This window comes from Emydura macquarii, unplaced genomic scaffold, assembly GCF_026122565.2.
Source record: "Emydura macquarii macquarii isolate MOO-44397 ecotype Brisbane River unplaced genomic scaffold, CSIRO-AGI_Emac_v2 contig_1786, whole genome shotgun sequence".
Classification (NCBI taxonomy): domain Eukaryota; kingdom Metazoa; phylum Chordata; order Testudines; family Chelidae; genus Emydura; species Emydura macquarii.
In genome coordinates, this window is record NW_027131923.1 from 235,445 (window position 1) to 251,889 (window position 16,445).

General features: G+C 38.7%; 1 protein-coding gene across 1 annotated transcript in view; it reads right to left on the reverse strand.

The window, feature by feature from the left end:
- Positions 1 to 1,612: 1,612 nt before the first annotated feature.
- PPEF1 (protein phosphatase with EF-hand domain 1) overlaps positions 1,613 to 16,445 on the reverse strand; it is a 67,676-nt gene continuing 52,843 nt past the window's right edge. Inside the window, exons 8-17 of the mRNA XM_067556477.1 lie at positions 14,482 to 14,648; positions 12,377 to 12,413; positions 11,738 to 11,887; positions 9,629 to 9,946; positions 8,264 to 8,449; positions 6,929 to 7,071; positions 6,162 to 6,268; positions 4,385 to 4,548; positions 3,337 to 3,421; positions 1,613 to 2,889 (exon numbers count right to left, since the gene is read on the reverse strand). Of these exons, the coding sequence (XP_067412578.1) occupies positions 2,696 to 2,889; positions 3,337 to 3,421; positions 4,385 to 4,548; positions 6,162 to 6,268; positions 6,929 to 7,071; positions 8,264 to 8,449; positions 9,629 to 9,946; positions 11,738 to 11,887; positions 12,377 to 12,413; positions 14,482 to 14,648 (1,551 nt within the window). The 3' untranslated portion in view covers positions 1,613 to 2,695. The remainder of the gene's footprint in view (positions 2,890 to 3,336; positions 3,422 to 4,384; positions 4,549 to 6,161; positions 6,269 to 6,928; positions 7,072 to 8,263; positions 8,450 to 9,628; positions 9,947 to 11,737; positions 11,888 to 12,376; positions 12,414 to 14,481; positions 14,649 to 16,445) is intronic.

Sequence of the window (16,445 nt, forward strand, 5' to 3'; positions counted from 1 at the left end):
AATAGGATGTATATAATCCAAGTTTAAAAGCAAAAACTGATGCCGAGTTCCATATTTTGCTTTCTTCTGGAAGGGGTCTGTATAGTACATTATCTTTACAGTACCTGTATATCACCTGCAGTACAGCACCAGGGCTTCCCAACTTGGAGATCTTGTTAACATTAAGGTGGCCTGGTGTGTATTTTCTAACTTTCCAAGTTAGAATAGTATGTACTTAAAAAAGAAAAATAATTTATCAAAAGTGTCTTCTTTCTCTAGAAAGCAGAATCTTCTAAAGACGCACTGCAACAATAGCCAAAGTAATTCTGCTGTTCTCTGTCAGCCCTGACTGAATAAGGAAATGAGGAAAATAAAAGTCACACACATTTCTATTTCGGATTGGCACTTTTTTCATACTTACTTTAAAGCATTTTTTTCAATAAAATGCACCTTCTTATTATACTCCTTACAAGTAAGTTTGCATTTTTGAGAAAGGAGGTAGTTAATAATTTTAGTAGTTGCAAAAAAAGAAAACACCTCAATTTACCTACAATATTTCTATCAGCACTAAGCACAAAAGTATCTAAACACTATGGGCCTGACACAAAGTTTGTTGAAGTCAATGAAAAACAAGACACCTAGATCCTGTACTTCTGTCTCAAGCCAAATTCCCATTACAAATAATAAATAATGGGAGTTTTGATTGGATAAAGAGTATTGTTTTAGGCCTCATACAGTACTAGTTTATTAATGTGAATTGTCAAATCACCTAAAACAGTCAAAATATATAAATATAAATATACAGTACAAGCATATTTTACCCCAATTACAACTGAAAAATAAGGAAGATATCTGGAAGATTATTTCCATCCCGTTCTGTTTTGCAGTGCCATACCATAGTTATTTTTTCCAGTCCTGTGGTACCTTCCTTGTTCTCCATGCTCAAAAAATAATTGGAATTGTTCAAGTAAACTCATATGTTAACTGCCTACAAACCTGAGATGTGTGTCATCCAGACATGCTTTTTACTGATACTTCTGCATTCAATATTTTCAAGGTCTTCAGTGCTTCTATCTGGGACTGATCCTGCTCTCACTGCAGTCAGTGGAAAAAAATCCTTAGACTTCAATGGGAGTGGGATTAGGCCCCAACGATCAGAAGATTTTGTTGTTAAAGACAGAATTTAAAGTTAGACTTCACTAGCTCACCTAGAAGCCTTTATTACTCTGCCTATCCTCCCCTTTGTATCACATTAGTTGATTCTGCTTTTTTGCAAGCATTTTCTGTTTGCACATTGTTTAGCTCACTCCAAACACAAACACTGCTTCTTCTGTTATACCTAATTTCACTGAGCTGTCCCTTCTAGAGTGACACTGGCCACCTATTATTCTTTCTTTTATTCTCTTTCAGAGAAAGTGTTCTTTGTTGCAGTTTAAAGATGGCACAACATTTTCCAGTACTGTTCCACACACACAAATTTAAATACTTCCTCCCACTGCACCAAGCTCAGGAAGTTTCTTAAATATCTCACAATTTGCTTTCTTGGAATCCAAACCCCTTGTACAGCTGTGTTCCATAAACCCATTCCATGTGATTTCAAATCCAAGAACTCTTTCTTTCCTATGCTAATGCATCTCATGCTCAGTACCATCAAGCTTCCCCATTACTATCATTTTCTTAGTCAAGTCCCCTTAAATAAAGGTTGTTTATGGAGGAAATCAATGTTCTCCTCTGCGATACATAAAATACCAAGACCAGTTAGGCAGGACAATATACCACATTTTTAATTGCTTTGAAAGCTAAGAGCTTTGTTCTGTTATTGACTATATATTTATGCTCATTCAAGACAGTAAACACATACTTTGAGTTTAAACAATGGATATCCATATTTATTATAATGAGACCTATTCAGAAAAAAATATATAAGGGCAGGTTTTTCAAAAGGATGCTTATTATGCTAGTGCAGGGGGGGAAATCAGTAAAAAGAGCAGACACTTTCTGCCCTTAAATAGGTTATGTATGTAAACAATAGTAAAAGAGGTAGTAGTGAGCTGAAATTATTTATTTATCAGCATCATGCAAAGTACACGTTTAAATGTAGAATCAGTTTCTGTAAATGGATGTTTCTCCTCTCAGTTTTTAACCTTAGGAAAGCTGGTGCGAAGGACCTCTCTACTTTTCCCTATTATATCCCTCATTGGAAGCACCATCTTACCAAGCAGGACCAGCAATGACTTCCTTCAGAGTAAATCAATACTGCTCATCTGTGAGAACTGTTGTGGAACCACACAGAGAACTTCATTTGAACTTCCCCCAAGATTAAAGGTGTTACATTGGCAGTAATCAAATTCCCAATGGCCAGGGGATAGAGAAACAAGGACCAGAATCAAACAAGTTGCTAATATGGCAGTGCTCTGCTCTAGCATCAGGTAGCCAAGTCAGCCCCTAAAAGAAGGTAGTTAAAGTTTTTCACCTCTTCTCTCTCCTCATTAATATTCTCAGGTTTAGCAGCTGTCCAGTTTACAACCAGCTGAGCAATGACTCCCACAACCAGCACCATGCTTCTGGTTCTCCACCTTATACATTTACCATGCTGCCTTATCAGAAAAAGCTGTCCCTTCTTTCTCAGACAGCCATTAGGTTTCTCAGTGCAGCATAACATCACTGGCAGACAGGCAAGCTTCTGACAAGAACCTCTGAAATGAATTCTGCTTCTTCATTGGCTCTTTTTGTTTTCAAATTTATTAACTACGTGAAAGGCCTCTAAAAATTCATTGAAGTCAATGCTGCCATCTTTGTTGAAGTCAATACTGCGGGCGAGGTTGTCAATGGATTCATCATCTATGTCGATTTTGAGATGAGAACTGAAGAGCTTCCATGTCTGGCGAAACTCCTCAATGGAGATTAGACCTAAAGGAGATGGAAGGAAGACGCAGTGGGCTATTCCACTCACCTGTCTCCCCTCAAAAGGGTTATCTGCCTTTTACCACCGTTTGAATTTATTTGCTATGTAATGGCCACCTGATACACACATCACTTTTACATCAGAATTAGCTATGGGGGAGAGGAAATATGACAAATAGGAAAAAATGCAGATGACCAAAAAGTGGTGAAGCCATCATCAGGGATGAAGGTATATAGGAAATTCTGCTGCTGCTGCATATTGGCCTTACACAGAATTCAACCTAAAGACTTAATGTAGTCCTTAATTAACTAAAAGACGACTCTCATTTCTTGTTCTCATATCAAGAAGGGAAGCTGGGAGGGCAAAAGTCAGGTAAAAAGAGTTTTAAATGTAGAACAATAAATATATGCTTCACAAACCTGTAGTAGTAAGCAGAAATTTCCCTAAAGTACCTGAATGATCCTTGTCAATGATGTTAAAGATTATCTCCAGATCAGTTCTAAATCTGTACAGAGTTTCCACCAAAGCTGGTTGAACCTAAAAAGATTTTGAAATCACATACTGTGAGGAGATTGTGCCTCAATATGAGTTAGACTAACAAACAAGAATACACATTGTACAAATCTAAAAAGCAAAACAAATACATAAAGTATACATTTTCAAATATTAAAAAGACTCCTTTAGCACAGATTCCAAGCAGTGATTTGTCCCCCTGGTCCTGAACAAACAGCAGCAGGCACCTGTCAGCCTTTCAATTGCCAGATACACAGCCACTAGAAAGCTAAAAGAACTATCAGTGGGATAAGGAACCTTTCACATCTATGATCAGTGATTATTTATGAAAACGCAGATTTTCTGCTGGGTGCTGCATATTATAGACTCAAAGACACAAAACTTAAAGGTGCATATGAAAAGTAACCCTGCTGTTCTAACTTTAACAAAAAATGGAACTGCAGCTACAGGCCAGACTTCCAAAATAGCTCAGCACCCAACAGCTCCAATTGAGGGTAAGTTTACAAGGCCAGAAAGTGTGATTGAAGCACAGGTAGGCATACCCATGGCAGCTTTAATCCAGCTAGCAACAGAAATGGAGGCACGGGCTTCAGCACAGCCTAGCAATTTGAGTATGAACCCAGCATCTGCAACAGGCTTGCACTCAGGTGGCTAGCCCAAGTACAAACCCACGTCACCATGTGTTCACTGCTACTGTTACTAGATTAAAGTAGCTAGACTGAAGGTATGCCTACCAGTACTACAATCAAACCTTCATTTACAGGGTAGACATACCCTTCAGTCACTTTAATAAATGGACAGATGTTAAAAGAGCTCACTTCCTATTTAGCACTTTTTGAAAATATGATCATTTTATTTAGCTGCCTACATGGAAACTGAGTGTTTTGAAAACCTGACCTCAATTGTGAGTGCTGAGCAGGTTTGAAAATATGGTCCTAAATATCCAGCCTCCAAGCAAATCTTGGATACGACTCTTTTCCTCCTTACCTCTTTTATAGGTGGCTCTATTTCCAAATCATTAAAACATGAAAGATACTCGACACTTCCATCCGGAGCAAGATGCACCAACCGAGAACGCAGAGTCCTCCAAGGGAGATCCAGATTTAAAACAGATTCCACTGCTGAGGCCCATTCAGTGGTAGAAATTCTCCCTGTCCAAATGGATCATTCATGGTTATAAATTATGCATGCCAAAAACACACACTTACTAACTGCTAGCAATTTTTGTTGCTGTTTTTTTAAAGAGTTGCTGAATAATCTCATGAAAATATTCTCTGCCACAGGAAAACTAGACAATATTTAAAGTTTTAATACATTCAGAATAACTGTTACATTGAACCATTACTTTATTGAGATTCTTTAGCTGTCCACTTCTTTCTTGGTTGGATTTCCTCTTCCAGTATGAAGCTTAAGGCCCTAAGGGCCGGATTTCAGTACCAACCCACTCACTCATTTCACCATGAAAGAAGCCTGCGCCATTGACTAACTGTCATACCTAAGTCCTATCTCCCAGGAAGCATGAGATGACTCCCCACACTAAGAGTAACTGGAGGCTCCCCGGCCCCTCAGCCAGCAGATCAGACTAGATAACCAAAAAATTCCACACTACAAAGCTCTTCTGTAACAGAGCTACAGAGAGTCATACACAATCCATCAGGCTCCTCTATAACTCCCCAACATTTTCAGAAATCTGGTGCTGAAATACAATGAGAAGCAGTTCTGGACAGTCCTGAGTTGGAAGACGCTTTTGTGCAGTTCCTGATTTCCATGAAAGTTGTACCCAACAGGAAACCCACTGGGCTTAATTGGGGTAGAACAAAGTCCTATGTGCCATTCAGTGGAGGGTGGCAGATTGACACTCCTCCTGAGAGCACTCAAAGGTATGGAATCTAACTGCACAGCACATTTTTGGACAAAAAATTAAGTGGCTAATGCCTTGTCGAGGGTGAAAGGCCTCCCTGAGCCAGGGACATTCTTCAGACTGTCACCTCATCCATGGGGAACTCTGGTGGCTCCTGTAACCCACACCCACTTGGCATGGCTTGGACCGTTTGCCAGGCCTCACAAATACAAAACCCTGACATTCTTCACAAGCATTCCATCCAGCAGTGCTCTATGATGCGTTCTTGATTCCCTGGCATATTCTTCTACTCTTCCTTGTACTTATATAAGCGTGAGCAAGATACAGTAATGAAGGACCAACCAGAAGAATGCTTTCTGGACCTACTCCACTGGCATGCAACAGCTGCCTTTCGACAGGCCTTTTTAGGGCCTAAATCCTTTGAAGTGTTGAGCACCTCTTATAAGGTGCTGAGTACCCTCAGCTCTATTGACTTCAGTATGGATAGGGGGCACTCAGTCTCTCACAGAATTAGGCCCTTCCTTTGTTTAATCATATATTTTACAGATTACAGTCTCCTCAGTGGATGCCATTCATTTGAAAAATATGTTGAGCTCCGGATATGTGTCAAGTATTAAGACAAACTGTACTCCTGATGCACTCCAATTTTGGGGAAGTTTGTTCTGTGTAGTATTTATATGCCTTTACACAGGAAACTATCCTATACACAGAAGAAATAATAAATAATAATAATACATTTTATATTAATAATATAATAAAAACAATAATAAAAATCCATCTGTTAGCTACATTTTAGAGAGAGTGGATTTTTTGTTCTATTTGATGACAATGCTGGCAACTTAATGTTAAGAGTTAATTACTTTCATTTGAAAATGAAAGGAAGAGTGTGGTTGGCTCCATTACCTGTGTAATTTGGGTCATACTGTCTGAAAGCTGCAATGAGTTCTGATCTCCGGGAGTAAAGTTTCTCTCGTAATGACTTTAACGCAGACCATTCAACTACACTCACCCTATGAAGAAAATAATCAGAGTGAACAAATTAAAGGGTTGAAATTCTCTAGTTCTTCAATTTTTTCCATATACAGTGTTTATTCTGTAGCAAACTTCTGTAACAAACTATTTCAGTTTAGAGCTTTGCAAGAAGCCCTTCTAAAACAGGGACATTAAAAAAACCAAAAAATTGTCTGAGCTTATCTGGTGGCTCAGTTATTTATGGCAAACATTACACAGTCAAGTAATAAGTCCTCTACATTAGCAAATCTGACCACAGTGCCATGCACAGCAGAATTGTGCTGACAAAATTCTTGGGTCTGATTCACATCAGTATTACTCCAGTTTTATGCCCTGGCATTACATCAGTGTAAAAATGGTTTCATACAATGGTGAATCAGGACCGACATATATCCTATACATTGGCTGTTTTATACAATTCAAGTCCTTGATTCTTTTTATAGTACTGCAAATAATCCAGAAAAATCAAATTGGAACCTCTTATCTGTCATCACATTAGATTTTAAATCAGTTTAAAAAAAAGAAAACCAAGTAAAATAAATGGCTATGCAAATACAATTACACCTCTCATGTAACTTCTAACATGAACAATTCACACATTCTGAGTTCATACTGATACACTCTACGTGTATCCATTAGATGTGTCTTCCTTACTGTACCTCTGGTGAAGAGTCTGTTGGCGAGTGCATTTACTGACTTGATACTGCACAAAGCGAGGTATCAAATCAGGATTCAGTTTGAGATAAGCACCACGATTGCTCCCATTTTCATAGTAGTTAGAAGCAGAAAAAATAGTGACAACCTGATTATGAAAGAAAAAGAAATCAATGGGATTGATTAAAGCAGCCCCCTTTTTGGACTGAGGTTTAAAACTGACTTTAGAAAACAGACAGGTTAAAAAATGAATTAAATCAAGTGTAAAACCCTAAATAACCTATAAGCCTGCCAATGGTTGCTCGGCTAAACAAATGTCAACTCTAGTCCTGCTTCAGGACTACAGTTTTTATTTGTTCCATAAGGACTTCAGTTTATTAAACAAACAACACTTAACTACACTTGCCACAAAAGCAACATTTCCTTGGAGTCTAAATCATGGTTTTGAATCTCCTTCCCTTCCTTCTAGCCATGCATGCCAGAGAGAGAGAGAGAGGCCAAAAAGAAGAAAGAAATTACTCAGAGGAGTTAAAGTAACATGTACATGATAGCGCTATATTAATTAATACATACAGTGGATTTTGACCTTTCCCATACTGGAATCCACCTCCCACGTAGCAACATGAGAAGGACAGGGTGGTCATGACCCTCAGGTTGCAAACCCATGTAATAATAAATGTAATTCAAAATAATGGACTATAGTATAGCTACAAAAGATTATTGGAATTTTAGGCTTAAGCAACAGGAAATGACCCAGAGGCATCTTCCCTATTTCCCAGTACTAGAATTTACCCGGGGTTAAGATTTCAGGCATAAAAGTGTAGCTCAGATTCTTTCCCTACCTTCAGTGGTGCAGCCCTACTAGTTTTTGTGCTGACAAATTTCCAGTGTGCATAAAAGGAATTTCAAAAGCATGGGCAGTAAGTTCTATAATGTTTCTATTACAAAGTGCTGGTCCTCACATTCAGTGGGCCTTTAAGAGAGCTGTTTTTTTCTGAGACACAGAGGAAGACATGCTTTTTTTTTTTTTTTTGAATGCATTCTCCAAAGGTGGAGACGATGTGACTTGAATGGAGGATTTTAGTGACTTCAAAGCACAGATAGCTAGGGCACCATTCTTGCAGTCGTTAGCAAATCTCCCCTTAAAGGTGAAGGGAATTTTGCCTAAGAACGAACTTCAGAATTCAACCCCACCTGAATACTGTAAATATGCCCAATACCCATTTTATAGAAGTCACTCTTTTTCTCCAATCAACTTAGCTGATAAGTCTGAGGTTACTCCTATGCAGTTTTTCTCTGAAGTTCACAGCAGAATTATACTTTATGAGCAAGGATTTTACCTTCCCATCATGACTGATATCATAACCTTCTTGTTTACATTCATGAGACCTGATCAGCATCTTCAGATTATACCGTTTAAGCAGCCTGGCAGTAACATCGGGCCCAAAGTAGCAACCACCTCCTCGAAATTTGTTTGGTGTGCAGCCATTTTGGTTTTTTGGATCACTCCAAAGAATATCAACCACCTTTGAATAGCAAACCAACACACATGATTACTGACCATTAGTACAACATAGGCTACAACCTGGGACATTAGAAATGCTGGCCATCACAAGGGGCCCAAGCACAAGGGCCGCAGATAAACCCTGATATAGTCTTCTCAGGTTTTCTTTGTTTCTTCAAGTAGTACATTCTTTTTGCTTGGAAAACATTTCTTGCCATCTGAATTGAGCCCTTAAAATTAAATCATTAGGTAGATTTTATACTGTATTTCCAAACAGCAATTTCAGGAACATTGCTCTCAAGAAAGAACAAACTTTTTGTTTTTTGCAGTCTTTGGAAGACTCGTGTTTCAAAAGAATGGTCCAAACTCCACAATTCAGTTTTATCAGTTTCCACTGTATTAGTTTAAGGGCCTGCTTTCCTAAGCCACATGGTTCTCTGATAGGAGGCAGGTTTTCTATATTAGAAGAGATTTACTTTCAGAGAAGGCAAATATAACCATCCACTTCTCCTTAAAGGAGCTGACCAAAGAGAAACTTAGAAAATATACCCCTGCCTTCTAATTATATTTTCAGGTGATAAGCGGCTCTGTGAATTAAAATAATATACACTGAGGGCTTAATCTTGTTCTTTGGTAAACAAGGCAAAAGTGGAGGGAAGAGGACAAAGGAAATCCCTTCTCCCTGAACAAACAGCAAGCCTTGCACACTATAACCCCAAAGAGCTGGAATTTGTTGGGAAGGTGAACGTCCAGCTCCCCAAGTTTGCTCATGTATGCATTAGAACTACAAAGCAGGTGCAGGTTTTGACTGATGACTATGAAATTATAGCCCATTTAAACTAAAAGTACCTTCTGTACCATCAGATCCTACCATACAAGGACACTCAACTGCATCAGATACTACTGAAATGGATTGATATTGAAACACTTTGCACACTGAAGAAAAATTACAATAAATAAAACATATTATGTGTAGAATAAAGTGAAGTGGTTTTAAAATGCATCTAAATCACCAAAGGCAGAAGTTAGATTCAGCCATAGTGAAATCACTTTGATTGCCCAGAATGATGCATCTGAAGGTAAATGATTTCTCTATCCATCTCAGAATCAAAACATCCTGTTTACACTAATAAATACCATTTGTATATACAGATAGTTGTTTGTTTGTTTTTTAAATAAGTCTGTATTTAGTTTCACATACTTGTTTCCATTCCTTTGCTGTTAATTCTGGAGGCACGCTTGGCATACGAACACTGGACTCTAGATACTGTGACTCTAGGAATGGGCCAGAGTTGACACCATCATGAAGAAGCCTCATGGGCTTCCCAACATCCAACAGATCATCTTTGTATCGTCTTCCATAGCTAGATGATGATGAAGGCCTGGTTATTCCTTTAACTGCAATATCTTGACCAGGAAGGCATCTCTTGACTATGGGAGAGTACTCTACAAAGCCAGTTCTGTCCGGGTCATGGTTTCTTTCTATGCTTGATTTTGGTGGTCTCAGCACAGACTTCATCTAAAAGACAGACTCATCAGTGCATATTTACTGATGCTTATATAATTCAAAAGAGTCAAAGATGTATATCAAATTGCTGAATCTTTATTTCATGTTTAACACTAGCAAAGATGCCATATTCTTCACAGGAGTAACGACAATGAGAGTGTTCCACACCTCTGAAAATCAGGGCAGTGATTTGTATAAAGCAAGACTTCTAAAATTGCTTTCATCACATGCTCCATATTCTCAGCAACAATTACTTTAAGGAAATATTTACTCATCACAAGCTGGATTCAAACTCTGAGTTGTAACTTTTCACCAGTTATAGTTCTTGAACTGAGGGTAGACACTTTGGTACCGAATTCCTTTGGAAGATAGATAACTCTGTTGAAAATCTGCCTCTTTATCAATAATATTGGGGATGAAATGGTATTCACCGAGAAACCTGGACCTGATTCACTATTCTTTACTCTAGCATTAGGCTGGTTTAGTTCAGCTGAAATGAATGGAATAACATCAGGATAAAACAGGAGTAAGAGTGGTGAATCAGACACTATATGCTTGTGCTCTTCTGGAGCTTCATAGGCTGGCTATGGCAATTCATTTTAATACAAATCTTTTCTTGAGTCAGGCTGCTTCTTGCATTCTCTTTTGAAATTCACTTGCACTAGCTCCATTTTTAGCCAAAAATGTGTGTATTAAACAATTTTTTAAAGAAAAAGAAAATTGATTCTACTATAATTTTCTTCCAGAGTCCTAAATATGTGAGCAGAAGCTGTCTTTCCCCACTGTCTTGACTAATACGGAAAGAACTGTTATCTACCTAAGGCACAGATTCAAAAATATGAGCTGGCCGCAGTGGGGATTGTATAGTATACAAAAAAATAATAGCTAGATGTCAGATACTGCTTCTGGTTGCAAATTGTGCCAGGAATCAGTATGGAGCACTACAAATGCCAGAGCACAGCCTGGAATCCTGCCCACAAATGTCTGACTCTTACTGAAGGATTTCAATACTCTCCTATGATGGTGATTTCTACATGTTAATTAAGTGTTGCATAGAAGCTGCATTAATATCCACAAATAACAGACCAAGCATAGACTTGGTGTAAGTAACTTCCACTGTCTTCAGTGGGAGTTTCACCTGCTTAACTGCAAGGCTGAATTTGACCTGTTGTCTTCTGAGCTTGTTTCAGTTGTGAACAATGGAATTTTTGCTGCCTATGGGCCTGATCCTGAAACAGGATCCAAATAGGCAGACCACTGACTTCCGTGGGATTTCACCCAGATGTAAATAGCTCCAGACAAGCTGAAGGGTCCTGCTTGCACAGATCTGATTGTAGATCTGGGGCCCCAGTGCACAACTATCACTAAAGGAAAGGTGAACTGAATTGAAAAGGAAGAAATTCACACACTAGATGGATTTCCTCATTCTCCTGAAACTTCTGGGAGTTGTTAAAATAAGATAATTTTCATATTTTCTAGGAAAACATATAGTCTGATGATATAAAGGGTCAGATTCTCAGCTGGTGTAAACTGGTGTAGGTTAGCTTCACTGATGTCAATGAACCTACATTGATTTACGCCAGCTGAAAAATTTGTCTCAAAATGTCCATTGACACCATTCATTGCAAATATTTCCTTTTGAAGAAGTCATTGTCTCTGTTTTTCTGTAGTTTCTTTAGGTAATATCCTCTCTGTATCGACAAAATGTTTAAACAACTTTACCTTAATATTTTTTTTACTAGTGAACACTTTCAAAGATCACAAACAGAATGGAGGTAACAACATCGAAGCACAGTCTCTTACCTTATTTCTCTTAAATAAATTCAGGAAATCCAAATCGGTGGTGTCTGATATTCCTCCATGTACGATTAGTACTTTGCTGTCAATTACAGTGGCAAGGGGAAGCCAGCTATAAACATCTTGTAGAAGATTTAAAATTTTTTTGCCATGGAACTGTAAAATGTATTATTTTATTAGATATCATTCTTGAAAGCCTTTGATGCTAATCACAGCAAGTAAATAATGTGGAAGTTTCTTTTGAGCTCTTTGATTTGCTCAGACTTCAATAATCTGTATGAACAATTCTGCCCATTGATTTAACCCAGGAATATAGTATGAATATATACATTCCAAAATTTACCTTCAGGACTACTTGGTTCTGCCTTGATTATTTTGTTGCTCTTTTAGTTTCATTTTTTTTCTGATGTTTATTGTTTAAACTTTCCTTTCACCTCATACATCTCCAGACATAAATAAAACTAACAGTCCAAATTCTAATCTCATGGTTACACCCATATGAATCTTAAATAATTCCATTGACCTTGATGGAATTACTCTGTATTTACACCTACGTTTCTGAGAGCAAAGCTTCTTGTTGACGCACACTTTAGTTTGCATGTGCATGTGTTGCAAGCAAATAAGGGGTTAGAAGGGGTATCTTACCCTGTACTTCTTCATAACTTCTTTTGTGAAGCCATATCTGAAAAACAGTGACAGCATCATGAACTGACTTTTTGCATGACCACTTTTCACTATAACCTTGCAACAGTTTCTATGATGTTTCCTGTGAAACATTATGTCTGCCCTTATAGCTAGTGCATAGAACCTAAATCTTTAACAATAATTCCAAAAAAAAAAAATGAGAACGACAGTAACCCACAGGAATTCTCCATTCCTTTTTTCATCCCCCACAAACATTTCTAGACATTTTCCTAATTTAACAGTATACACAAATGGCTTTCCTCTACACTCTGATTCATTTAACTGAGGATGAGTTTTGCCCACTATACAATGTTAATGGAGCCAGAACTTTCTGGCCAGAAACAGAACGCAGAGCAAAAGTAATTGGTGGGCTCTTGTCCATTAGCAAAAGAGAAACTTCATGCAATTCTTTTGCCTTTCAGATTTTCAAAGTACCTAAGTGACTTCAGAGCACAAGTCCCAGCACAAGCTCCTCTTAAATCATTTAGGTTCTTTCCAAAAGCCCACCTACCATGTCTGTGCTTCACAAAGGGCAGGATTCTGATCTTCCACTGGTTTTATATGATTGTAACTCCACTGACTTCAGTGGAATGAAGTCCTGGCATCTACCAGTGCCAGGGGCTGGTCCAAAGCCCCATATCTCTCAGCCTTCAAATTTGCCAGTGTGTGATACAACCACTCAAAATATGTGACAAATGACCATAACGTACACCTGAGCTTTACTGCACACCACACCACAACTGACAGATTTATGTCTTTTCACTATAAAACCCATTTTAAGGATATTGTCTCACTGCGTGAATTAAACAAACCCGTTTTTTAAAAAACAACATCGAAAAATAAATTTCATTATTTGCAGCCATAAGGATCCTCTCACATGGAGCATCAACAGGGTTTGAATTCTGGTTCTGAGTTCCCCTGCATAGCTCTCTAGCACTTGAGCTAATAGCGTAATTTATCTTCTGTGTAACAATCACGAGGGGGGGGACACAACTCATCTCCTACTATTTGGTCAGACAACTATTTGCTAGACAGCAGTAGAATGTTGGGGATCAGGATGACTGGATTCTATTCCTGTGTCTGGAGAACAGTGTTGTCCAATGGTGAGATCAGTTAGGATGGACAAAACCATTGCTTGGGCACATTCTTTCCGAGATGCAGTGTGGCTGAATGGGTGAGACTTGGGTCTGCCACATCCCTAGTTTTCCTGAAATCGCCTTGGGCAGCCTCTCAATGCACTTATTTGTACAATGAGGAAAGGCTGATGCTAACTGTCTCCTAAAGCTGGGATAGGGCTCCTTGATCAATAATAAATGCTGAGAAACAGCAGGCAATAGAGGTGAAATTTTAACTCATGGTCTCCTGGGCTCCCATCTTAGTGCATTTCTCCTGATGTTACAAGGTATTTGGACAGGGAGTATTGTTTGTGATGGACCACCACCCGCCTTCTCAGTGCTGAAGAACTGCAATCTAATTCAAACAAAATATGGAGTGTCCCTCAAAATCTAGTACACTTGAAAGCTCTGCAAAGTCAATTGACTTGAGGGGACTTTGAATTGGGCAAGAAATGAATCAGGTCCACCTTTAAGGTATATAGTAAAAATATCCCTTCCCCCGCTAGATTAAGATGCAGAATTAACATCTGAGTTAGGGATGTAAAAGCCTAACATTTAAATGGTAATCAGATGGGCTCGGCTCCCCTCGAGTGAGAACAGCTGGGGGAGGAGCTGCAGCTGGGCTCCACTCAACTCTCCACGAGCGAGAGTTGCCCAGCTAGGGCTCTGCACACACAACCGGGAGGGGAGGGTGAACTGCAGCTAGGCAGTTCTCACTTGGCAGTGCTCCCCCCACACGTTTAACTGTATAAACGTTTTATTTTTAGAACATTTAAATGGATTCTTAATTAAACAAATTTTTACATCCCTAATTTGAGTGCTTAATGAAACACTGGTTTCTGTACAAGACAAACCTGTGGCAACTAGCTTCATCATAACCATAGCAAATGGATCAGAAAGGCATTCAATTATGTGACACTTGCATGGAAAAAGAACAGAAGAAAATGTTACCTCAGGTTCATGATATGGTCTTCATGGTTCCCTCTGTTCAAGTGTAAATGGTTGGGGTATACAAGAAGAAAGGCAAACAGGATAATAAGTATTTCTATGGAATTTTTCCCCCTATCAACAAAATCCCCATTAAAAAGGTAAGGGTTTTCTTCTGAAGGTAGGCCATTCTGCAAGAGGAAACAAAACAAGCAAAGTTGGTGAGGCAACCTACTTAATAGGCACAGCTTGACATGAATTTCCAAAAACAAAGGCTAGAAGCTTGAAGATTGTATGTCATGTTATGTTTGTTTTTACAACATGATAAATTGGAGTTGCAAGTGGTACAGGTAATATTGCTAGATCTACATAATACAGGTACTAAGAGAGACAGTACTGTCACATTTTCTCTCCTCTTTAGGACAGAGGTTCACACACTGCATTCTTTGGACTACTGGAGATCTGCAAAGCACTCTCGCATGATGCTAACTCTAATCCTTGCTTCTACCTGTTACTTTATATTAAAAAGGAGCAATCAAATCATTACTCTCCTAATATTATTTTCCCATACTTGCCATAGGGAAGTAATACAATCACAAATAGAGAGGACGAGGACTGTTCATCTTGAATGGGAGGCAAGGCGCGCATGAGACACTCTACTGTTAAAACTGAAAAAATCTGAGAAGCCCTGGGTTAGCATACTCAAGAAGAAAGCTATGCTCTGAAAAGTTCTAAAACTCAGTGATCAAGGGGTCTGAGATTTGTAGGGATCATAATAATCCACACTTGGTAGTTCAGAAGATATAGGGCAATTCATTTTTATGAATGACAATTTAGAGATATACTTTAGTGAATCTATTGTATTGTGTTTTACCTGAACTGGTTGTTAACATAGCAGTGGGTACTGTCGGCTTAGAGGAAGCATGACGGCAATGTTTGTATCTCCGTCATTTCAAAGGGATATGAATGTTAGAACTGCTTTTTCCACTTCTGACTTGCTATAGAGATCCTGCCAGAAAGAAACCCCTGCTACACAGTGGCATACACATGCATAATGGACAGATTATCACCATACACGTGAACACAGTACAACTCCAATACTGTGAAGTCATCCAAAGTGTTACATCCCCAGTGCAGAACACACCACCACAGCACAAGTTACTTAGCATTTATTGGGCAGCTATGAGATTCCCTGGCTTCATTCTGGGCAGTGAAATGGGACACATGATGGGGCCCTCCATTGTATACAAAGACATGGGTAAGGTATTGAATTGGTGGCCTAGGGCCTGATCCAAATCCTAATGAAATAACAGGGCATCTTTCCATTGATTTCAATGGGTTTGGATCAGGCATCTGCTGATTGGTGTCCTGCACTGCTATTAAAAGAGAGAAGCATTTGATTTCTGATCCTGGTCTCTCAATTCTCTGGAGAGCACAGGCTGGCAATGCTCATCCCCTGCTGCAATTTCCCTCTGATTCACACAGCTTTTGAATTAAAGGTCACTAAAAGGACTATAAATAACTATGAGTCTGAAGATGGGGTAATTAAAAGAAGAAGAAAGAAAAGAGGAAGGAAGGAATCCTTGAGGCTCCAAAAAGGGGAGGACATCCACAAAGGAGAAAAAGGCAAAGAAGCAATGATAGTATGTGGAAAGATGGATTGATTGGAGTAACATCAGCTGGTGTTTGTTCTCCAAGCTCTACCAATTCTCTCTTGGAAAAGCTTGTCACAGCCCAACTTCTTCAAAACAAGTTTAGATTTTGAACTTAAAACAAAATTATACCCGGATTCCAAATTCAAAGTGGTATTTTAGTTCTTTGACGTTCTTTGCAAACTTTTAATTTGGTTTCCATTTCTCCATTGTTAACTGACAGTCACAGTTCCAGAGCAAAACAAAATTAAAATCTATAGAAGCCCGAGACACTTCAGAGATGAGAACAAAAAACAAAACAAAACAAAACAAAAAAACCTCTCTAATGACTTGCAG